Source organism: Centruroides vittatus, unplaced genomic scaffold (assembly GCF_030686945.1).
Source record: "Centruroides vittatus isolate TY-2023 unplaced genomic scaffold, ASM3068694v2 contig_914, whole genome shotgun sequence".
NCBI lineage: Eukaryota > Metazoa > Arthropoda > Arachnida > Scorpiones > Buthidae > Centruroides > Centruroides vittatus.
This window is the reverse complement of record NW_027122603.1, coordinates 397689-424630: the sequence shown is the minus strand read 5'-3', so window position 1 is coordinate 424630 and position 26942 is coordinate 397689. Positions and strand designations below refer to the sequence as shown.

At 27.8% G+C, this 26942-nt stretch overlaps 1 protein-coding gene across 4 annotated transcripts in view; it reads right to left on the bottom strand.

Moving 5' to 3' along the window:
• LOC136984337 (inactive dipeptidyl peptidase 10-like) overlaps positions 1-26942 on the bottom strand; it is a 112786-nt gene that overhangs the window by 17690 nt on the left and 68154 nt on the right. Inside the window, exon 1 of one of the 4 annotated variants that reach the window (XM_067281275.1) lies at positions 11878-12066. The exons of 2 other annotated variants lie outside the window; for them this stretch is intronic. In XM_067281275.1, the coding sequence (XP_067137376.1) occupies positions 11878-11958 (81 nt within the window). In that variant the 5' untranslated portion in view covers positions 11959-12066. Of the gene's footprint in view, positions 1-3000; positions 3259-11877; positions 12067-26942 lie in introns of those variants that run through there. One more of the 4 variants, XM_067281276.1, reaches the window with a different exon arrangement.

Below are 26942 nucleotides of genomic sequence, written 5' to 3'. Positions count from 1 at the left end.
CGAGTATTAACACGCTAACGTAATGTTTACATTTTTTTCCCCAAATACGAAAAAAAGGAAAAGGAAAAGTTACAGCAATACCATTTTGGTGTTTGAGATACACAATTTTCTTTATAAAAATTCTCTACTTGAATCTCTACAAACGTTTATAAGTGTATAGAGAACCTTTATTCGAAGCTATTTTCTTTATCAAACATTTGTATATTGGTCGTTTCCTATAAATTTTCGGGAGAAAACATTATTCGAATTATTAGATAGCAGACATTAGTTTAATCGATTAATCAGAAAGTATGCCAAAAATAGTAATAATTTAATTTCGGCTTTATCCTCTAGCTTAGGATTTATATTCGTATTTAACCCGTAGGCTTTTTATCGAAATTTTTTCGTCGATTTATCATCAAATCGATTACCGGAAAACTAAAGTAAATATTGTAAAATCAGAACTCAATAACTCAATAACTTTTCTAGACATTTATTCTTTTACTTTATATTTTATTTTACTGTTACTATAATTCTATATCATAATTAAAATATACTTTAACTTAAAATTCATACTGCCTTTGTTAACGATCTACTAAAACCTTCGTGTATATATATATATATATATATATTTTATTAAGATACATATAGAATATTTATTATATAAATTTTAAGAGCCTTATACAAAGCCTTAAATGTAAAAATGTATTTCAGCATTGCTTATGTGCTTGAAAAAGAAAATTGAATAAAAATTATTCGATTATAATAACATTTTAAACAGTGAATGTCTAATCAAATACGACACTAACTTAAAATTCTTACGGTATTTTTACATGTAGTGTACTTTTAAGTAAGCAAACCAATGCATTTTCAGTTTCATATAAAAGGAAGTGTTTCATTGATTCGCTTACTTAGCTACATGCTCTCTAGAATTTAAAATTATTATGAATTAACATAGACGTGAATGGAAACTGAGAATTTGAAAATGATTGTCAAAAACATTTAGAAATATTTCCTTTTCAAATTCAACTAAGAAAGAAACTACTTATATCCATTGAAAATATCTTTAAAATTATATCTTTTCGAAAAACTTATATAATGCTTAAAATCTTTCAATATTTTACTTAACCATACTAATTTACATATATAAATCTATTTTATACTACAATATCAAAGTCTAAAATATTATAAAATAATTCAATTTTCCTTAAAAATATTCAGTAAATCTGAATTTATAAATTAAACATACATTTAATTGCAATAAAATCATTGATGACATCTGACTTATCGTTTCATATTAATAGTTTATTTGAAGGATATTTATAATGTAATTTTCTTATGTATCAAATATTGGATTCTATTTTTAAGTATTTCAAGAAAACTGTCGTGTAGAGAACCAGGTTTTAATTTACTCTTGAGATATTTCAATTAGTTATATAAAATTTAATTGTGGAAGTATAAACAAGGTCAACTTATTGAAATATAAATGAATTCCACATTAAACTACAATGTGTGATCTTGTTGCAAAGCATTTTCTTCCTGTTTCAATCAGTATTTAAATTAATGATAATAAACATTCTTTAAAAGAAGACAAGTGTGAAATTAGAGAATTTATTTCTCGATCAATATTGTTGAAACTATAAATTATATCAATTCAAATATAACATAAAATAAATTAAAATTTTAAATCTTGATTTTAGATAATAGAAAAGTATTCATGTTTATGAAGAGATATTGTGTTTATTGCAAGTATAAAAATAGTATAATAGTTTAACAATATATTCCTATATAAATGTTTATATACAGTCGAACATGCGATAATGGCGAAGTCCGAGTGGCGGCCATTTTTTCAGAAACGTTTCTTATAAAATTCATACAAAATAATCTCCAAACAACGGCCATTTTTTATGTTTCCGTTATTCGGAGGTTTGGCAGTAATTCTATAATATAAAAAAAATGTATAAAATAAAAAAATTTCGACTCAAATACATCGTATATGTGTAGGTTTCTACGGGAGATTAATATTAATTAATTCGTAAATTTAAATTTTAAATAATTAACTACGATTTGACGAGAGTTGCATAATAATTAACTACCCTCGTTCAGGATTTAATATACGGTTAATGTTAATATTCAAGAGTCGATTTTTTTATTTATTTTATTTTATTTTATATTGCACTAAATTATATTTAAATTGATAGAAGATTTTTCTCATTAAATTTAAATACATCAAAGATATCAAACGTTATCAGATTTTACGAATTAGATGTAAGTGGAATTAAGATGGAAGTTTAAATAGGAAAAAAAATTAAACTTCGATATGGGAGAATATTGAAAGTAATAAAGAACTAGAATATCTTAGCTATAAATAAAACAGAATATAGGAGAGCATAAAGCAGTAATGATATCGATAGGCCTTATCGCTAGAATATCTTCATCAGTAATGTATGAAAATGCATTAAGGTAAATTTCTACTGGATAATTTATTAAGTGAGTAAGTTGTCAAGTAGTTATATATTATAAAAAATCAAAACTATGAACGGAATTTGTTCCAATATGGAAGCAAAATGTCGAAAAACTATTTTAAAATCTGTTACATTAAGCTATGTTTGGCAGTTTATGTATAAAAATAAACGATTTTCCATTATGTTTAATAAATTATCACTAGCAACATTTATCCAGGTATTAATATTTACAATAAAATACGAAACTGGCATATAGATGTAACAATACGCGGTAACAATATCTCTACTTATCTCAAGTTAAATTAATTTTACCTTTCCTAAAATCACAAAAAAAAACAAAAAAAAGATCGGAAGAGGGAAGAAAAAAATAAGATGAAATTTTGGAACGTTGCCACACACCAATACACCACATGGTTGAGAAGACACGAATGCAACTTTGACACGTTACAAAGACTTATTATTTACTTTTATCGTATTAAAACATTATCAACTGGCTAGAGAGTTATTTAAGACATAAATTATTGCGATCTTATTAAAATTATAGGAGAGAACTTACCGACTCGTCAACAGGATGTTGTACGGCAGTAGTGGGCATTCTCTCCAATGACATAACAGTGATTATCTTATTATAAGTGAATTTTAACGATTATCTTTCGGACAATTGTCTCAGAAAAGGAAAAGAATCAGGTAAGAAGCTCGGCAGTAGCGAACAATCTCGTAATCTAGGCGGCCATTATGGATCGAAGCAGTGACTGCGCTAAAGAGAGACAGGAGTCGCTTCGTCCAGCTTCAACTGTTATATTGATGCAATATTGAACACTCATCATTGCGCACATTTTAAAAACATTCTTATTATAAAAAGGTATAATTGTTTACGTAAACTTAATGATTGGTCTTTGTTCTATTAAAATAATTACATAATGAGTAAGTGTTGGGAACGTACTAAATTGTATTAAAATGCAACACTCACGAATACTTTTTAATAACATATAATCGGTTAAATTACTTCGTGTTGAACCTTATTATTACATAAAGGACGGCAGCTGTGTTAAATTTTAAAAGTCCTAAACACGCAACATCTCAAAACTTTTAACTATCTTAGTTAATGCATAAAGATTGTTCCTGCTATTAGTTACGCGGTAGTAATTTTTAAACAATTAAGTTCTCCACACTATAATTTTTTTTTTCCTGTTAAGTAAATTAATCTTAGTAATAATTGCAATTTTTACATATGTTTACAATATTGATTAGTTTGATGCCACGTTGGCAATATTCCAACATTCGGCATCAATGAACAAGACTGACCCGATCCAATCCATCGATGATTTTTGTAAATTATAATGATCTTAGCAAAGTCAAATTTTATTTTCTTGTAATTTATTTCAATAAAGTATTTTTTTAAATGCAAAAAAACATAAAAAGTTTTCTAGAAATTTAAAAAAAACATCGCTCATTAAAAAAAGATTAATTTATAAAGTTTAAATAAATAAATATTTGTGTAATTTTATTCTAAATTCAAGCGAGGATATGAAAATTTATATCTAAAAAAGGAAACTTTTAAGTTATTTATTTGAATGATTAAAAACTTTTAAATGCAATTTTTATCGCGAAATATATTAAGTTTTTATCAGTAAATTTAATGAAAAGAAACAAACCTTAAATGTTGGAATTGAGAAAAGCATACGTGTGAAATAGATTTTTAAAAATTCAATTCGAGCTGAATATATATATTTATAAATGGAATTTGGAAAGAGTCTCTTTCTTTCGAAGTTTCCCCACCTATAAAAAAAGTTTTTTTTAAAAAATGACAAAATTCTACTAAATTTTCTATGCTTTAGCGCTTGGCTCACGTCTCCTCCGCACTTATTTTTAAAATATTTCTATCATGTCTACACGCAATATTCACTCCGTAAGAAATAAAGATGACATTATCATCTATACTTAACCAAAAAAAATAATTTAAAAAATAATCATCTTAAACTTGGCACCAGACTATAAGAATTTAACTATAGCGTGTTCTATGAAACACTGAAATATTAATGCTTTTAAGCATAATGAACAGTGCAATGTGTCAAGTAAATAATCCATTTTGTGTATGTAAATGTATCGAAGCAATTTATTTTTTACGATATATTTACATAAAAAAGTAAAATGAAAACATAAAAAAACAAATACAAAATATACTAATTTATGTATAATATAATTACAAAAATCAGTTGTTTTCAAAGAAAGAATAGAAATAAATTTAAATTAAATAACAAAATTCATTAAATAGATTTAAAGAATTGTAAACTTCTGAATGCATCCTGTGTAAAGTATTGTATTAGAAGTTAATAGTTTATGAATATTAAATATATGTCGAATACTCTGTAATGTAAGCATGCATTTAATGAAATGAATAATTAAAAGAATACATTATTGAATTCAAATTATAATTAAAGATTTAAATAAATTTATAATCAAACTATACAAAAAACGGTAATCCATTTTACAGGGTTTAAAAGAAGATGGGATAATGTATTATTGTATTACAGTGAAGTAACTGAAAATTCTGGTGTTAGAAAACTGTAATTCAAAAATATTATGATTTATTAAAAAGTTGATTATTTCCTACATTGGATCAAAAATAGAAGTTATATAAAATCCCTTAATCTTATATTATTATAGTATTAGTGTTTTAAGTTGAAGAGGTATCGCCTTCATCTTTGGCACGTACAGTTTTCATGGTATTAACAACTATTCATTTATTTAGATATATAAAGAAATTATGTAGATTGTGCGTGTGAATGTCAAAATGTTTTTTTCTTTCTATTAAATAATGTTACAAGTACAATTTCGTTTTAATTACTGCAGTTTATTAATAAATATTGTGTATATGCTTTCCAAGTTTAAAATGAATTATAATTGAATCGATATTCAATTTTTCATAAAATTAACTTTTATGTTATTTTTTATTTAATAATAAATAAAGAATGAAAAATTTTGAATTTTAAAACTACAAAGTTTTGATTAATTTCTGTGACTTTTTATATAATAAGTTTCATAATAAAACTTACTTCTTGATGTCTCGATTTACCTTATTATTTATAATTTAAATTTTCTTTCCTGGAATATTATATTTTTTAAAAAAATATATATTATTACAGAGAAACGAAAGGTAATTTATAATAAATGAAAAAAAAATGTTCGTTGTCATTATATCATTATAATTTTCTTCGTAACACCAGATCATTTAATTGGATAATAAATTAAACCCTCGATTCCACTGAAAAAAATTTAGAACTAGTTTTTTTAATTCGGGGATAGAACACGCTAAAAGATAAGTCAATGAATATTTATTTTATTTTATTTTATTTATAAAGAAAAGTCACTGTGGCTAAGCTTTTTCCAAGTGTCTACAGACAAACCACAGAGAAAAAAAAGCTTACTTTTCGCAATATACTGTAGATTATAACATTATTTTATTCATACTTATACATTATAACAACATTTAATATATCTTGTACACTGTAAGTTCGTTATTAATATAGGTTTTAAAATACATTCGATTTAACGAACTTTCGGTCATCCCTTCCCCAATTAGTCACTTAAATAGAGAGCTAATTGTATTTTGGATGTAATTATATATTCGAGACTTCAAATAACTGACTTAGTAAATGCCAACATACAGAATCGTTGAAAAATATAAAATTTCCATTAAAAATAATAAAAGGAGAGAATTTAAAATTTGTTTTTTAATATTACAATCAAATAAAAAACACTATAAATTGAACTGAAGAAGACGAGAATGAAATGATTGAAATCTTTCGTTATAATATATTACAAAAATTCTATTTTTAGTGTTTGAATGTTTCTAAAATGTTTTATTTTCATTGCGTACGTCTTTTAAATGAAGTACTTCTGCACAGTACTGGCATCTGCTCATAAACAATGTGAACGTCATTGGTTGGTTAGTACTTAAACATTCATCGCTTGTCTTTATTACCTACTCGTTTGAGAGAAGGAAGCTAATACATGAAAAGAATAAAGTTGCTTTAAAGGAAGACATAATTTCCAATTAATTATAAATGGAGTCTAACGATATACAAAGCGAATAAGAAAATGGAGCCAGAATTTTATGTCTTGTATAGTACATGATACCTTTCAGCAGAAGTCCTATATGATAATATTAATTTAATTTAATATTTAATTACTTGATTTACTCTAATAGTACAGTTTACAGATAATATTATTGAGATTTTAATGGATTTTGGTTTTAAAAAAAATGAATCTCGCAAAATCACCCTAATTTCTTCATTATACTAACGAAATTGCCGAATTTTAACGAGATAATAGAAGAAAAATATTTTTTAAAGTAATGATCTTCTCCTTCTCCTATTTATAGATTATAAATGAAAAATTGACAATCAAGATCAATTACATCAGATAATATGACTAATGATTGGGTTAAGATTAAAATAAATGATACGGCATTTTAAGATAGAAATCTTAGATTGTAATACCGTAAATTGTGCTCATTTATTATAAGAACTTCGTTGCATTTTCAGGTAAAAATAAGTTTATTCGTGTTCAATCTGTAGATTGTTTTTCATGATATTTTGATTAGCCACTTCAAAACAGTTGCAATCGATTGTCTTTAGTGCTTCTAAAACGTTAAAAAAAAACGATCTGAATAAAATACAGAGATAATAATTTATATTCTAGTCTAGATTTTCTCAATAATAATTTATTATTCTAACAATTAATCTCATTTTATCAGAGCGATTATGATTGAAATGTTTCATCAATTTCAATGAGAATCGCCCATGGTCATGAATCTCTCATATAGCAAGTTTAAATTATGAATATAAATTGTACATTGCTCTTAACAAATGAGTCAAATCCTCTGAAATACAAGTATATGTTCCATAAAATTAAATCATTCAATGATGTTACTATATGCTTCATGTAGCCCATACTTTAACAGACAATTCTCTCGATGTGTGTATGTATCATATGCTCGTTGTATGTATATATATACTATAATTTACTGAAATCAAATGAATTAATTGTTAACTAAGCAAAAATACACGAAATAATGAACCGTTCTGTTTCGTTTCCTTCAATATATACTTTCCCTTTAAAAAAAAATAATAAAATAATATAAACGATTAAAAAGAATGGGTGGATTTCTTTGGTCATAAAATAATCTTAAAGATATTTCTGAAAATTTAAAATTTTCTATTTAAAATAGCAATATTTAATTTTACGACAGTGAAAGGCGATTTTTAGCACTTGGTTCATTTCTTATATTTGTCTTTTAGTTTTTTTAATTTTCAGAAATAATTGAAGAAAATGCTATTTTTCTTGCTCTTATGAGTTTTATAAGTGATACATAAAAGTATTTTTATAACCTAGAACGAGAGGAGATCTCATAAAGAAACACTTTTACTGATTTTTCTTACCCTTTCTTTCGATTTAAAACTGCTAAACAAATTTTTAATTTTAAAAAGGTATTTCTGCAAGGATAACGTTCAATTTATTATTCAAAATAAATAAAATTCTAATATTTAAATAAAGAATATTTTATTTAGATAATTTTTCAATGTTTAGAAAGTTTATTTTAGCAAGAAATTCACTTTACTAAAATAGAAGTGGGATATATTTAGATAAGAGGTCAATTTATTATTATAGAAGTCTCGCTTTTAGTTGAAAATGGACGACTGTGAAAGAGATCGAAAATTATTTTTTTATAATAACGATTTATTTAAATAATTTAGATTTTTTTATTGTATAAATAGAAAAATATATATGGATTCTAAGGCAAAAAATTCTATTTTGGTAACAAATATTAGCGAGAGATTGAAATAAAAAATAGGTAACTTATAATGTATCAAAGATTATAATCGTCAATCAAGAGTGAAAGAAACGTCCATATTTTATTGTTAATTGCTTTCCTTTAGCAATTTAAAATGCTAATTTATAAACTCTTGTATGAAAAATCGAACATCTTCAAAAACATCTCATCACAGCAAAAAAGAAAAACGAATGGTAAAGGAATTGCATACATCAACACTCTTTTACAACAGTATGAATATACGATATTTGCCATTTGTAATGAAACGAAGTCATTTATTTCCAACAGAACGTCTGAAAATTTTCTACTCTTGAGTTGAAGCCCAGGAGCAACCATCAATAATAGCTAATGCGAAATTTACAGCCAGGAGGATAATCGATATGACACGTTACGTGTCCTGACATATCACTAATTAGAAATCAAAATTGTTAACTCTCTCTTTCTCGAATTATATCGCAATTTATACCACGGCAGCAATTATCTTCAATTTATATACCACTGAACTTTACTCTTTATGAATAGTCACCGGATGGCTATTTCAATCGAAATGCATCACGTGTAATTCTGTATTAACTTATCTAGCTGTTTGTTTATTTCAGATATAAACAAACAGATATATATATATATATATTATTCTAAAATATATTACATTATAAACTGTAGATCCGAAATGATGTAACACAGTCAAAAAGCAAGCTTCCAATTAAAGCGATTAATATAACCAATATCGATTTTACACGTCAAAAAGTATTAAAAATACATTAATTAGTATGATTTTTTATAGTTTTAAATTTTATTTTACTTGTCAGCTGACATTTAAAGTATCGATTCGATCCTTGAGACATTATCCAAAATAATTCATATCCAAAATTCGATTTATTGAATTATAAGAAATTCAATTTTAAAAAGCTATCCGAATATAGAAAAATGAAAAGTTTTTCACGCTTTAATAATCAAAAACGAGTTAAAAATTACAAGAAAACGTATCAAAGAAAACAAAACAGAAAACAGCAGAAAGATTCACTAAAGCATCAATAATAATTCTGACGCCATCTTCTGATTACAATATCCTTCAACGAGGACATTTACAAATCAATAACACAAAATAATATATTAATTACAACATTAAACTCTTTAACCTGGCATTTAATGGAGCCATTTAAAAAGATTTATTAAACAGAAATTCATCAAAACACGATTTAACAAGTAAAAGGTGAGCCCGAATAGATGTCTACGTGCTTCTATTGATTAGAAACATACCAATCGATAAACGGGATGCGATTCTTCTCTTACAAATTCCACCTAAAAACTATAAAACCTCTTTAAAAACTTCACATTAAAGGATATCATCATTCATTAGTCACAATGGAGACCCTATAATGCATCAATGTATCAAGCACAGATAAGTGGGGCGTGTACAACCTGTCAGGTGCAGACGTGTGGATGGTGGATCTAAATTGCCAGAACTGAAACCTCGTCAAAACCAGACAACCTCTACTAAAACCCGATAAGAAGTTATATGGGGTAAACCATACCCATTTATCGTAAAGAATTATCCAGTAGTTGAAACCGGACTACTGTTAAGAGAACAATATCGATTTTGGATGTTTAGTTGCCTCTCTAAGCTGATTTTTTTAATATATTTTTTTTTTCTAGTTTTCTTTTAAGAAAAAAATAAATAAAATAAACGTGTGCTTGATTCACTCAAGCGATGTGTGACAAATCCGACATTCGAAAAACCTTATTGTTTTCTTTGAGATGCAATATTTTTTATCTTTAAAATATTCATAAGGAACAATATATTTGAATTATTGTCCGAATTTTTCATCCGAAAGAATGTTTAAATAACGCATTTTTTTGTAACAAAATACTCCAACCATACATTTTGATTTATTTGAATGCAAACTGGATATATTTGAATTTATATATTTCTCAATTCTAGAATCATGGATCATCTATTCTCTGTGCAACTTTCAGTATTATAAAAGAAATTTTAAAAAATAATAAAATTCGAAATTATTCAGATTTTAAAGACATTTTTCTTTTTCAGGAGAATACAACTCTACCTTTTTTTTTTAAAAAAAAATTTAATTTATAATCAAAATTAAGATTTTGGAGCCAATTAAATAGTGATAATGAAGAGCATTTTAGGATGTTCAATAAAATGTGATTATTGCTTTAATAATTATATATATATATGCAATTTTACTTAATATTGGGCGGAGTTACTAGAAACGATAATAACTTGTTTAATAATAATAATAAGAAGAATAAAATTCTCGATCAAGGTTAAGGATACATTTTTTTTCAATTTAATTAACAGATTACTTTTTTGAGCACTTTTTTAAATACTTTATTAACTATTTTTAGGTCAAGTTTTCCAGGTTGAACATAATTATAACTTACCTATAACTGTAATTCACATAATATATTTGTAGGAAAAATGCTGGCACATTTTAATATCTGCCAAAAGAAAATGCGTCTATGATGTGATGTGATGTGAGGAAAAAAAAATTGTTGTGCAGAAATAAAAAAATTTTTGGCAGACGAATCACACCTAGAATGGACGAGATCGAAGATTAAGTAGGGCGAAATAGGATTTTTTGTAAATTTGATTTAGCAGGTGAATTTGTTAAAATAGTCCAAATGTTTTTTTAAAAAAGTTAAAAGTTATTACAATTTTTAATGTTATAAATTTAAAAACAATTTGAAAGTAAAATCGATAGATTTAAACAATAGTTTAGAAAAGAAAAGAAAGAAAATATTTTTCGACGAGCTTTTTTCATAATAAAGAAGGATCTTTCTTCATAAATCTATTGTTAACGCTTTGAAAATCCGGATTTTTTTTCCTTCCATCCTGCTTCTTCTTTATATATAATTGAATAATAGAGGTCTATGCAAGCGACTCTGATTGTGTCAATAGAGCCACTGTGCTTAATTCAATTGACTCTAACTAAGAAAATTTCATTTTCTTAGTTAGAGTCAATTGAGAAATTAAGAAAAAAATGAATATTTATAATCAAGAAGTGAAACTTTTCTTTTTACAAAAACTTTAACGAATTAACACTTGAATTAAACATAAATATTGTTTATTTTTGTCAAATCAGCACCATCAACTAGCAAACACAAGTGTCTCCTTGATTTAAAGCTTTCAGTTTTCTAAATTAAAAGAATATAAATAATATTTTTCTTTAAACAAATATGTCATACATACTATAAAACATCCAAAATTGGTATTTTGCCAACTATGTTTCTACTTGTTGCAGCAAAAGCCACGATATATAAACGTGTACAACTGTATTAAACAACAATTGAAAATTTCATAAACAAGGTACAAATGTAAGGATTAGATTGGCATACTGCCCGCCAACTTGGTAGTGGTAGAAATACCGCAGTATATCTATCAGGTGAAAAAAAACATACGTTACTAAGGTATAAGTGTAACAAACCCCCATCTGTCATAGAAGCGGGAAATGTTACGTATGGATTTTTCAAATAAAAAAGAAATCAATATTTAAGATCTGGAAATTATTATTGGACAAAAGTGGAGGGTAGAGAAGTAGTTAGAAGACGTAGGATTAATCAAAATCTACTTACTTCTTCACCGTAAGCAGCTGACTGCTCAGCCATGCGAAGTCTTTGATATTTAGTTTTCTTATCTTGCTCTTTGCTAACCATACACTTGGACCGCTTCAAATAAGGAATGACTTATTCTCACAGCTTGTGAGAACAGTGCGGGCAGCGTTATTTCATTGGCTGCCTTCACTGCGATTGCGCCTCTACTCTGAATTGGGCGAAGGAAGATACTGTCCGAATTTTATCTTTTGCTCGGATGCAGAATTTTTGTCTATGGAGAATAATTTCATCTTCTCAAACTACCCCTTGCAACGGTTTTATTTTTATGCAAATTAATCCTTCGCGCTCTAAATAAATACAACAATTTTACATGTAGTGGATATTGAGTAGAATTGAGTGCAGTTTTCTTATATTTAGAATTTAGATGATATAATAATTTATTGTTACGAGATGAATCGCTATGCACGAAATCGTTCCGTGATAGTCAATTGCTGACATCATAAGAATGCATTACATGCGGATTAATCATTTAAGAGAAAAATTTTTATGGTGGATTTAATGTTGGCGACTTATTATGAGTTTTAAGGAAAGAATTAAAGATTTATACATAAAGGCAGTATAGAAATATATATAATATTTTGATTGCTTTCTTGGACACTTTCCAAAAAGATTTCTTTTTCTGAAAATCATGTCAATGTGAGTACGGTCATTTCTTAAAACAAAACAAGATACAAAACACAATTTCCTTTATTTTGCGGTAGTAAAAAGATATTATTATTATTTTTTTATTTTTTCAAAAAGAAAATCTTGTGTTTTTTTAAATAAAGATGACATAATGAACGAGTATCCTTTCGGGAACATTTAAACCATAATTATTTCGAGATTGCAGGATAATAATTATCTGTAAAAGATCAAGTGAATTGCAGAAAAATAACGGATATTTTCAGACAAATATTTCTCGCCTGTCAAAAGCAGATTTTGAACAAAATAAATATTCCTTTTCTGTATTTCTTGGCAAAATAAATAAATTTCGGTTTAGATACATTACCGTTGCAAAATTATGCCCCGTACGGTCTGAAAATACTTTAAGAAATGCAGCATCTGACAGAAATTGTTAAACAGATGCGTGACCCATCATCCAACACGAAAAAAAAATAGAAAAATAGAAAAATATTTTAAAAAAAAACATTTTTTGGACTATAATTTAACATGTTATATAATATGTACTCAGGAAATCCTATTGTACCATTAACATAACTCGAAAAAAAAATTTAAGTCGAGATGAATTTTTCTGTAATATCAAACTGAATTATTATAATAACTCCCATAAGACTTTTGAATTTTACATCATACCAATTTGGCAACATTTTAACGGCATTGGATAATTAATATAAATGACGTTGCATTTACCTTTTGCTTTAAAATTTAATCGATGCTTCATTCCACTTTTTAAAATTAATTTTTAACTAAAAATTTAATTCGCCTCAAATTAATTTAATTCCATTTTTTAAAAAAAATTATTCCTAGTAATTAATATATTAAAATTATTTTTATAATAGTCTAAATTAATATAAATTAACATTTAATAAAATAATAATTTATATTTGTGAATATATATTCAAATTCTTTACAAGACGTCAATGTGTTGCGTAAAGCTACACATTGACTACCTCTAATAATATATTATATAATATTTAAGGATAATATAGAAAAATAGTATAAAAATTTAAAAAGTTGACATCAAAATAAAATAAAAATTTGAAATATGGCGACGTCCCAGTCAAATATAAAATTAAAAAATTGTCACGTGGAAACTTACAGAAAAATTAACTTATTGTGACGTCACTTTATTCAAATTTTGAACTTGAACGACGCGGGTCAAATTTTAAATATTAAAAATGTTTTTATAAAGAAAAGTAAGGATTTCTCTGACGTCACGCTATTTAAATTAGGTAATTATAAAGTCACAGAAATTTCTAATATTAATTTTCATTAATCTGACACGTTACGCAACGAATATTACGGGGTTGGAATATAGTAAACAACACGTCATAAATGACGTCGTTAAAGTAAATAAGAAGTAAATAAACGAGAATACAAATAGCGCCGACGTAAGCACGAAATTTAATATATGTGACGTCATTGCTTTTATTAAGAATTGCTCAAACGTAAAACAATGCAGGCAATGACGTAAAATTGGTATCACCAAATATAAAATTTTTAACGTAATAAAAAGAAAATGGTTTACTTTTATAAAACGGAAAGTGAAATATATAATTCAAACGTAAGAGTAATAAAAATTCATAAATTACGAACAATAGAAGGAGCTAATTAAAATTAATTATTCTAAGAATTAATTAAAAATGTAAAAAAATACATTTTTAATGATTTACGCTTTCTAGACATTTTAAAATATCTTCCTATTATTACATATTTTATACGAGGGAAGTGACGAAGATGCAAAATTAAGACAAATTAAATTATTTTCATATTTTATTAACTTAAAGAGTAAACAATAAACAAATAAACATTGTTTTTTTTATTGTTTTTTATATGTATACAACACGATATCAATGGGAGAGCGTTAATAAATCTGGAGAAAAATTCGATGTATTTTTTTTTCTATAATATAAAAAAAAATCTGATTAATGTTTATTTTATAGTTTTATATAACGCATGCATCAGATACCGTCACCGGCGCGTAACGCGCTTTTTATGATGTTAGCTGAACATTTCTAAGCATATTCATTCAAATGGAACCCTTTGAGAACATATAAATAATTTATTTGAACATTTTATCGTCATATAAAGGTCAAATATCGAGATTGACCATAAACTTTACATTTATATTATATTATTTGACATTTATATTTAAGATTTTATTAAAATTTACATTTACATTTTCTTTAAAAATGAACGAAACAATAAAAAAAAATACTTTATAATATATCAAAGAAAATATACTTTAAATCGCTAACTTAATATCAATTTTATTATTATTATTTTTCGTTATAAATGATTTAAAAAAAAATAAAATTATTAATTAATCGTGAAAAAGTATTTTATTTTATATTTTTATATATTTATTTATTGAATTAATATATTAAATAATTATTTATATACATTTATTGCTAACTTTAAAGATAATCCTTTTAGCCAGATAAATAAAAGTAAATTCCTAGAAGATAAAACTTTATGAGACGGAAAAAAAGAATTTTAAATCGTGGCCATCTTCAAAAATAATCCTATTCTTTAGTAAAAAAAAAGGAAAGAAAAACTTCTTATTATTTAATTTTTATATTAAATTATTTTAAAAAAATAAACAAAAATTAATAATAATTGGAAAATAATGAGCTAAAACATCACTTATTTAATTTTTTTTTAATGTATTATTTATATTTATTCAATGTTCTCCCTACAGTAGCAAATTTTTACATTAATTTATAGGTCAAGAAATATTTTATTACAAAATTTATTAATTTAATAGTAATAATAATAAAATATCACGTATGTATATATATAAATCCTTAACGAAAAATGAATGAAATTACGTCGCATTAATTAAATTAAAGTTGATAAATAAGAATTATCTATTAAACGTCATACCATTTACATTCTGATTAATTTTTCAAAAAGAATTTAATGCTCTTAATTAATAATTTACGAAAAGTTTCTGGTTTTTTTAATTATTTATTAAAGTAAAAATTTCAAATAATTTTAGATTAAAACTAATTATTTTCTATTTTTTTATTATCATATTATTTCATTAATAAAACAATTATTATTATGGGAGATAATTATTAAATAATATAAATTTTAGTAAATAAGTTTAACAACAGATGGCAATATATCTTTAGTTCAGTTCAGCTATTTATCTATATTACTGCCATCTAGGAAGATTTTCGTTCATTTTGAACTGATTTTTTAATTTAAATTGAGTGAGAGTCTATTAGCGCTTTTTTTCTAATTTATGACGTTATTCATTTGAATTTTACTCATTTATATTGCTATCGAATTAAGAAGTTAGCGATATAAAATGTTTTATAAGTTATAATTTAGCATATATTAATTTTAATTATTATTAATGAATATTTATTCGATTAAATAAATTTTTCGAATATTTATACTTCATTCCGAAGTATATAATTAACATTCACAACATCATAATATTATAGCATTGAAAAGTAGTTCTGAATTTCCACACCAGATGGCAAAGTAAGTCGAAAGGCATTCGAGTTGACGAACGAAGTTTAAACACGACTTTTCTGTTTAATTCTTAAGAAATGAATTTCAGAAAAAAATTATTTTATTAATAACATGAATAGTTTTTACTAAAATATGTCAATTTTTTTTCTAAATTTGAATTCGTTTCGTAAAAATTACGAACCATCCTGTCGCATCCATTCATCTCTCCATTGAAATCCTTGTATTTTGAAAGTGTTTTCCCACGGGTGTTAGAGGCTCTCGTCTGTCAGGGAGGCGCGGATCCCCGCTATAATTGCTGGCTATTGAGTGTCGTGCAGCTTTTTCACGGACCAACGATTGATACCACTTGTCTGAGTCGCTGGTACACGCGAGTGTAAAAGCGGCCTTGATCATTAATGAAATCGTTTTATTTTTTTATTTTTTATGCAACTTAATACAATATTTTTATCAAATAGAGGAAAAGTTCGTGCATTTTTTTTTCTCGTTATCAACTGTTTCTACTTCTCGCACGTAGTGTAATTAGAACTGATGTTAGAGGGGAGAACCAAATTAGAACGAGCAAATTTACATTCACCCCTGCAACACTGGATGAAGAACAACTCTTATACATTGTATATACAGTACATATATATAAGCGGGTTTATCACATTCAAATCTTTTTCGTGCACTTATTATTATTTTTTTTCCTTTAATTTATACAAAGGTCTTTTGAACTCCTCCTAGTTATTCTACTGTTATCAGAACGTGGTTTTTCTTTAACAATAACGTTGAAAAAATAATGACTTGTTTAAGTTCGTATGTTATTTAAGGGTCAGTACAATTAATATAGTTTTAAATAAAGATATATATATATATATATAATTTATAATACTCTATATTAATAACAACTAATATTTCTATATTTTCTACAGTAGAGAAAATAAATACTTTTTCTTTCGATTAGTAAATTATCATTTTAGTTTCGTATCAATACATCGATTAATAATAAATACACAGCAAGAGAAAAAATCGTTGTTGAGTGAGAATTTCTATTACAGGAATTACCATCACTAAATATACGCAGAGATTTCGTAATGGAATCTATAGTAAAGTCTTTGTAAGAACAAACGCCAGAACAGACTTTTGGCGCCATATTTTGCATAATTTTTAAAAAATGTATTCAAATATGCTTTTTCTCCTAAAATTTATTTGAACACATTCCATAGAGATTAACTGAAACGTAGCATTTAAATATTTATAAACTTTCTCTCTTAATATATATATATATATATTTCAAATTCAATTCTTAGAATACGACTTTTAGGAATATGTATTTAATCCTCTTTGAAAAGTAGCGATTACAATTCTTTCATTTGAATGGGATTCACTCACAGATTTTTATCCAATTTCATTAAACACAGTTTTAATATAGAAGAAAAAGTTTGCTTTTTTAAATTGAAATATTATTTTTCATTTATTCATAGAAATTAATAATTGACATTAAAGATATTGTAATTTACAGAATATTTTAATACGAACAAGTAAATGTTTATTGTGACATTGTCACAATGCCGGGCTGCAAGTTTTAATCATATTTTTAATTTATTTAATTTAAAATATATGCAAAACATACTATTAAAGCTATTAATACATATATTGTCCCTACACTCACTTATTCTTTTAGAGTTATACACTGGAAACGCACATATCTGGAACGATTCCAAAGAAAAACAAGAACAACACTTACTAAGCATAAATAATTTTACCCAAAATCATCCGTAGAAAAACTAACTCTTCCTTATGTGGAAGGTGGCCGTGGCCTTAGTAATATAGTTAACCTGCACTACAAACAAATTTTGACACTAGGAGTTTTCCACAAAAAAAAAACAAAAAAAAAAAAACAAGAAACATCAAGATTATACAAAGCTATAACTTTGGAAGAGAATAACCACACACCTTTAAACTTACACTCTGAGCACCTGGGCACAGACAGACAAAAAACATAGACACCACTAAGCAGTCATAGACCCAAAAGACACTTCATGGCAGGCATGACCTAGCTCAGGACTAAGTTGACAAAACTGCATCAAACTACTGGCTGACTAAGGGCTGCCTGCTTGGAGAGATTGAGGGTTTTATGGCTGCCATTTAAGATCAGGTCATAAACACTAAACATCACAGAAAACACATCATGAAGGATATATCGCTCAGAAATGATTCTTGCAGAAAATGTCACATTCTGCCAGAAACAATACTAACATATAACCTCTTAGCACGAACAGACTATTTACACAGGCATACTCGAGTAGTAAATATAATACACCAATAACTGACACAGAAGCACATATTATTAAACATCCAGATACCATACTACCAGTATACTCCATGGACAGTTTTAGAAAATGACACCCACAAAATATACTAAGACAGGGCCATAATCACAGATAAAACATCACAATAGACCTGACATCACTTTCATCAACAAATGCATAAGATCGCTTATATTATAGACATTGACATTCCACTCATAACATGAAAATGTTCACACTGAAAGAATCAGGTACACTCCATTCCACTTGCCCAAGAGATAAGGCACCTGTGGAGGATGGATAGTGAGCTTATTGTGCCTTGTTCTCGCTTCTTTTGGTGTTATACCACTTACACTACAGAAAAGTCTAGAAACATTAAACCTTAATAATAACATATATATGACACTACAAAAAGCTGCAATATTGAACAAATGCATTTTTAGGAATTTTCTAGACGTGGACACACACACACACACACACACACCACACAAAACAAAATACACACACACACACACACCAGTAGCACAAAAGCTTAATGTTATAGTTGTTTGGATAGCTATGTCAGACTATGTAGACTTTACTCTGACATAATTGGCACTAGTATCAGCTGAGTGTGACGTTTGCACAATGATAATAAACTGACAGAGTATTTTTAAATGTAGAAATTAATTTTATTTAAAAATTTAAAAATAATTTAAAATCACTAATTGTTGGAATATTATTCCGTTTTAAGAATATTTTTATTATTTCGATTGTGTTTCAATTGGTCCTTAGATGAGTAAATCTTTGATATCAGAAAAGGGTATCTTTATGATAGCAGTCAACGTCTTGAGATTATTTTATGCTCGTCAAGGGCTGAATGGATAAAATCACCGAATTATGATTGAAAGTTCGCATCTGACTGAAGAGTTAACTAAGAACACTTAACAAGGAGCCAGTTTCGCATAGAAAGTCCTTCTTGGTGGCACTCCCTCCTTGGCAGATTGTCCCTATCCCTATATTACGCTGCCTTATCCCATCAATTCAACTCTTGAGAATATTATTTAAATGATATTAACATAAAATCGTCATTCTTATCTATCCATTTTATTCATAATTATAAAATACAAATAATTTTGAATAAGTGATAATAATATATTCGCTAACGTATGTAAGATAAATTCAATTAACACATGTTATATGGATAGAGCAAATACATAGATTAATTTAATTTTCTTATCTGAGGTTTTATTATTTTATTACTTATTAATATTCTAAAATAATATTCCAGTTATTTTTATTTATTATTTTATTTAAGTAATTAACCTGAAGAGAAATCTATTATTAGTAGCAAAAGCAACCACTATTTTTGATTAATTTATTCTTATCATAGTTACTAATGCCACTTTTAACTGATGAACAATTTTTTCTCTATTTTAACCTAAATATTGTTTAAATTATTTATATATAATAAATGATATGTAAACATATAAATGATTTCTGCAGGTAACAAATTTGCTTAATGTGTTCCATAAACAATATGTAAGTAAATATTTATTCAAGATTCTGTTAACAAAAAAAAAAAAAAAAAAAAATATGTTATTTGCAACTCTAAGCGAAAATATTTCAGAATTATGGGAATAATAACCAATTTTACGATGCAGTTTTTATTAATGTTACCCTCATCCTAGAAAAAGTCCTTGCTAACATTGCTTATCGGTAACTTTTATATTTTTGCATGTTTAATCTTCAGTGAAATTTAAATAAATCTGGTGTAGTGACATTTCCTTATAAATCTCTAGTAACGAGACTTATTTTTCGCTGAAAGTAGCAAACATTTTATTTGTACAAGATACTCATGCAATACAAAGGCCTTATCAATGCGGTTCCCATTCTTAAGGAGGAAAACACGAAGAAGATGAATAGCACATTCAAAGGCCAATCTGTAATTGATTCTCTGTGATGCTTATCACATGCAATGTTATACCGTTTTTAAAGGCTGCCAAATTTTCAACAAGTCCTCGATAAACTACACTTTTTAAATGTCCCCGCAATAAAAACATTGCAAAGATTAAGACCCGAAGAACGATGTGCCCAGGCGGTAGGAAACACACGACTGTTAATTAAATGTCATCACGAAAATTGCTGTACGCAGGGTCCAATATGTGAGGGTGTTTCATCTTACATGAATATGGTTGACTCAAGGCATTTTCTATGCTATTTACATTATAAATTTTGTAGTATTACTAATAAAGAGTCTATTCACTGACTTTAAAGAAAATAAAATACTTTATAGACAGGAGCGGATCTAAGTTTCTCGGGTCCTTTGGCTTATTGAAGTCCAATGGGACCCTATTTTTACCAAACCTAACCTATTAATTATATTTTACTATACAATAAGTGCTTATTGTTAATGAAAAAGTATTAAAAATTTATGATAATCAATTTCTATGGACCCTTGACACTTGGGGGATCAGGGTTTAAGCCCTATTATGTAGATCCGCCTCTGCTTATAGAAATTCATAGAGATAAAGTAAGAAATGTCTTATCAAGCGATTTTGCTTTCAATTCAATTGTATACTATCATGTTTCATTAAGATTGGTTTTAGATGAAAGAAATAAGTCGGGTTGGAATGCAAGTTAATACATTCACCTCTATTACTGATACTCTATAAAGAAATATTCGTATGTTTATCGAAATTATGGAAATTGACCCTGTGAAAAAACGAATTTGAAATCCGATAAGTCGAGATTGTAGCATTTGATTTTGTTTAGACTTTCATTACTTTTATTTTGAAAAGTTTAACTTCCGTATAAGAATAGATTTAACCTTTACAAACTTCTCGATGCTTGGCTGTATTCAAGTTTTATCAAGAATGATTTATATATATAAATTATGCATTTATATTTTTATAAATAAACTGTCCTAGTATACACACGCTATCATGTTTACATAAATTATACAAATATAAATTTTGTTTTCTTGCAATAAAACTATTAAAAATGTAGGTTTTTCTACTGCCATGAAAATAAATAATATAAATTAAATAACAAATGTCAAGTAATTTTAAATTGCTATAACATAACAATATTAAATATGCATTTATTTCATAATATATATCCGTACATATTTATTAATTTGTAAATTGTGTCACTTAAAAATAATTTAGCATATTTTCTAATATAATTTTCAGTTTATAAAGCAATGCTTATAGCATGTATGATACATAAATAAAAGTAGACTGGCTTCACTGACTGACATGAAACGTTTGAATGGAAGCAGATTTCTTACAGGAAAACGGAATGGTTCAGTTTTGGAAAGACGTCGAATATGTTACCAGAAAGAAATCGAAATCTCGGAAAAGTAAAATATTTTATGTAAGAAGTCTGTTTCCACTCAAACGTTTCATGTCAGTCAGTGAAACCAGCCCCGTACTTTTATTCGTATAAATGCTAAATCTGCAATTCTTGAACACACAATAAACATTGTTTTAAACAAATGATGTCAGCTGAAAATTGGACGTGGGCGGTTTATTTTAAGCGCCCTCTGTCTATTTTTAAAGATATTTATTATTATTTATTCTGCATGTTTTCAATTACAATGTTTTCTTTTCTATTGTTATTGAATATTTTATTTTCTATTCAAATATTATTTACAGTTATTCAATATATACATATTAAATAACTGTAAATAATATCACGTCATGTTACGTCTAGCTAATCAAAGAAGACGTTTTTAAGACGTTACAAATAATACTTTCTTTGATTGGCCAGACCTGTCTAAACACAGTCTTACTAGTAGACTCGTAGTATAAACTCAAAATAAGCGAAATGTATTTTAATTCTTAACTTAGCTTTTAATATATTATTAACTTATATTAGTTTGATAAATGTAACTTTTAAATGCACTCATTAGCGAGGTTGCGGCCGAAGTTTTCAACGCGAACATCAGACGTTCACGTTTTCGCGTTGAAAACTTCGGCCGCAACCCCGCTATTAAAAATATCAGCAAATTTTAGAGGCATACAATGTTGCAACTGTCGCTCCAGATCCCTCGCCTCATCTGGTTCCAGAAATGCCGATCTAAACGCAGGACAGACTAAGAAATTATGACAATGTGATGGCGATATTCCCGGTAAATCCTGGCTTATCTTCCTGGTAAATGGCTGTTTACAGTCCTACCATGGAAACCAGGCAACACATAAGAGCACAAGATTTTCTAAACATACTTGATGTGTTAAACTCCAAATATATAAACATTTAGATCGGCTTATTATCTGCTGGGACTACTGTATTACCTTTATAAAAAAGACAATAATGTGTGTTACGAATGTTATGATTTTATTTCACAAATTTACAAAAAATACCAGAAACGTAAAAGTTTTCTCCAAAACCTGGTCCTCTCGCATCACCGGATCTAATAAAATAATCTGAAGAAGACCACCACGAGAATAGAAAGAAGAAACTTGTATTCTCTTACTCATTACCTTGTTCTCGGTGTATGTACGATTCAAAACATGACTTCTTTAGCGTATATGGGTAAGGGAAAAAATTATTATTAAAGTTTTCTTAGTGAGAAATTAAGTAATTATCTCGAAACATTGAACAATCGATCAAAAAATGATAGAAATATAGTGGACTTCGTCGTCGATCCATTATCTTTCTATACTCGAAACGAAATTAAAAAAAAAAAAAAACTCCCGCCACAGAATGACAATGTTAGCGTGAACAAGAAAGGGAGAAACGTCAAAATCTGACGTAATCACATTCTCTCGCTCTCCAAAATCACACGTCGGAAAATTCTCTCGCTCGCGTGTGCATGGGCGTAGCCTAGAGGTCGACTAATGCCTTCAAAAATTTTTTTTTATCCCGATACGTGAGAGACATTTACGTTTCACTTTTTTGATGCTTCTTCTAAACTGAGAAATTTTATTTAAGTAATCTTCCCGATTTTTAATATATTTTAAATAGTTTTATTGTTATTTAATATCAACTAATTAAACATTTATTAAGTAAATTATTTAAACATGGCTTTAAACATATTTATTTACATTATTAGCGAGGTTGAGGCCGACGTTTTAAACGCGAAAACGTATACGTCGGACGTTCAGCGCCGCCTTCCTGTAATCCTAGAAGTTTGACAATGGCGTTTGGAACGTCGAGCATGATTCCACTGACTTTCCAAACGCCATTGTCAAACTTCTAGGCTTATAGGAAAGCGGCGCTGAACGTCCGACGTACACGTTTTCGCTTTTAAAACGTCGGCCTCAACATTGCTATTATGCCGTCGTAAGACCTTCAAAGAAAATGTCTGTATTTCATAAAAATATATTGAATTACTTCCCTGACTGTTATGTATACATAACAAGGGAAAGAAGGTATTTGAATCGTGTCAAATTTGACCATCTGAGTTCTTTGCAAATTTCCACATTTTGAGACCTTCTGAATCCAAAAAGTCAAAAAAATTCCGTAGATATGTATGTATGTATGTATGTATGTGTGTGTGTATGTTGGCATCTTTTCGCTTATTATCTCAGGATGGGGTAAAGATTAAGAAACGAAATTTGGCACGGTAGCTTGTGTATAAGGGGCTTTAATGCTATTAAATTTTGGTGGTGAAAGATCGAGGAGATGGGAGATAGAGAATGATCACTTGTCAAAGCTGATTTCTACCCTCAAAATTAAGTATTTTGCTATTTTATGATAATGAAAAATATATAAAATTTTTATAACAAAATCTCATAACAGATGGCGTCACATACAATTTATTTATTTTGATTAATAATACATATGTTATTTTTATAATAAAATCTCGTAAAAGCCGGAAAACTTACGCAACTCGTTGCTAGATTTTCTTATATGGTACAGAGAAACAATTTGCAAAAAAATTTATTATTCAAAAATAGATAAAAGATACCAATATTAAATTATTTAATTAATTTAAAAATAAACAGAAATATGTGAAAGACGTGGAAGACAGAATCCATCCACAAAATAATATGTGCTTTTTTTTATAAGCCATTTCAAATGACCTCGTTACGGAGGAAAGTTCTTTTCTAGATAATACCTTAATATAGAGATAATCTCTACATTGAAGTATTTCTTTAATGCATTTCGGTATTGAAAATGCTAATGTATAAGAATAAATACACACTAGCTTTTACTTTAAAACGACTAAAAATTAAGTCATGTGTTATTATTATTAATATTATTATTATTATTTAATTCATTATTTTATCTGAAAGTATTTAATACGTCGAAATAAATTCAAAATAATAAATGAACAATAAACTGTAATTACTATCCATCGATTTTCAATGAAATAAAACAGTTGAATAATTTATTATTATTATTTTGCAATTTAGTTATCTTATATAAATAAAAAGTTTGCTAGAAAAAAAAGCTACACAAAAAAAAATTTAAAGTTATTAACGAGTAACAACTGCAACCTTAAACTTCAAATATAAATTTTGTTACAATTACATATTCTCCCCTCGACCGCTAAGTTAGTTGAACTTAAAAAAAAACTTAAGTTCGATCTCGAAAAGTTATTTGTTTAATCTTTAAGCAGTTATTGGAATATGCAGTATTCTTTGTAATCAAAGGAGTCCTTTTTCTTCTTGCTACTTTACTATCCAACTTTGCCTTTGTTCTTTGTGTTTACTCCTTGCTTGTTCATGTTTTTCTTTACTGTCCAGCATTTCACGTTATGATGTTATTGTAAATATCATACTTGAACAAATCAAATATTTAAAAAAAGTATGAAAAAATGCACAGTACGTATAAAGCTAGATAAAATATTCAAGTGTAGAGATATAAGTCCTTTATATCCATTCTACTAAGAGAGATTCTTCTTGGATTTTTGTCTGTTTACCATTTTGGTATTGATTTACCAGCTTCAATCCCTTCGCCGTTAAGGACGCAGTTATTTATTTTATTCAATTGTTATAAACTCTAGACGAATCTACTTCAAATTTTCGGGTTTTTCTTTTCACGCTTTTTGTTATTTTCAAAGATCTTCGTTTTACTTCCCCTGGCGTGTTATGTATACAATGCGAAAACTGGAATCGTATCGAATTTGACCCTCTGGCGTTTTGCGAATCTCTACCTTTTGAGACCTCCTGAACCCAGAAATGCAAAAGAAAATAAAATGAAAAAAGAGAAAAACTTCCGTGGCCGTGTGTGCGTGCGTGTTTTGGGGACTATTTCTTTTAATTAATATCTCAGGATGGGGTAATTACTAAGTAACGAAGTTTGGCATGATAGCTTGTGTGTAAGGGGCATTGATGCGATTAAATTTTGGTGGCTAATGTTCGAGGGATGGAAAGATAGAGGGAGGTCATGTGTCGTATCTAGAGTGAGATCGGATTTAAGATTTTACTCGTTATTAGCATTTACAGTTTTTGTTTCTTTTTTTTGTAAACTCAATATTCACACTCAAAATTAAGCTTTTTGCCACTTTATAATAATTAATAATAATAAAAGTTTTTAAAATAAAATGTCATGACAGATGGCGCCATAGACAATTTCAATTCGTTCTAATACAGTAGCGAGGTTGAGGCCGAAGTTTTAAACGCGAAAACGTGTACGTCAGATGTTCAGCGCCGCTTTCCTGTAAGCCTAGAAGTTTGACAATGGTGTTTGGAAAGTCAGTGGAATCATGTTCGACAGTCAGTCAGTCAGTCAAATAATCTTTATTCTCTGGCACCGCTGAGCACAGCCAGGCAGAAATACAAAAAGTACATAGTAGATACATGCTGTTAGTCATACAAGAGATACAATAAAATGGCAGAGAAAAGGGAAATAAAATAAAATAAAATAAATAAATAAAATAAATAACATAAATGAATTAAAATGAAAAAAATTAAAATTAAATAAATGATTAAAAAATAAAAGTGCACTATAACTAAAATAAAATTACTGTACATCAAAGTCTAAATGCTGTAATAGCAGAGCAAGGCATGTAAAAACATTGGCATCAAGGCTAGAGTGAATCAGATCACAAGAGAGCAGGTCAACGGATCCCACATCTAATGGAGTAGAGTGCAACAAATTTCTTTAACAAGTTAGAGTTGCTGTTGTTTTGTAGAAAAAAATCAGGCTTTACTGGCCAGTCTATATTGCTTATTTTGGCATGCTGCATGCACTGATGCCTAATGTCATCCAGCATAGGACAGTTGTATAGATAGTGCATGACACCGTCCCGCACCCCACAGAGCTGACAGCAGTCAGAATTAGAATGGTGAGCACGAAAGCGCCCGTGTTCAGTCAAAAATTGGACTAAGTCATGTGTGGGTTGAATCCATTTGCTGTGAGTACGTTCCTTGACCTTTGGGATAAAACGTCTTGTTATGTGTTGTTCTGGGATCTTGTCCCAATCCAGTTGCCAGGTCTCCAAGGCATTGTCCCAGATAAGGTATTTAAGTCTTGACTTAGGAATGAGATTGTAGGCAGGAGGGGTATCAGGATTAGGCGTTACGTTTCGCGCCAGAAAGTCAGCCCGTTCATTACCCGGAATGCCGCTGTGTCCTTTGATCCAATTGATGGCATACTTGTTAAAAGACGTAGAAGCTGCAGCGAAGATGTCGTTCGCAACAGGGTGAGCGTTATCTT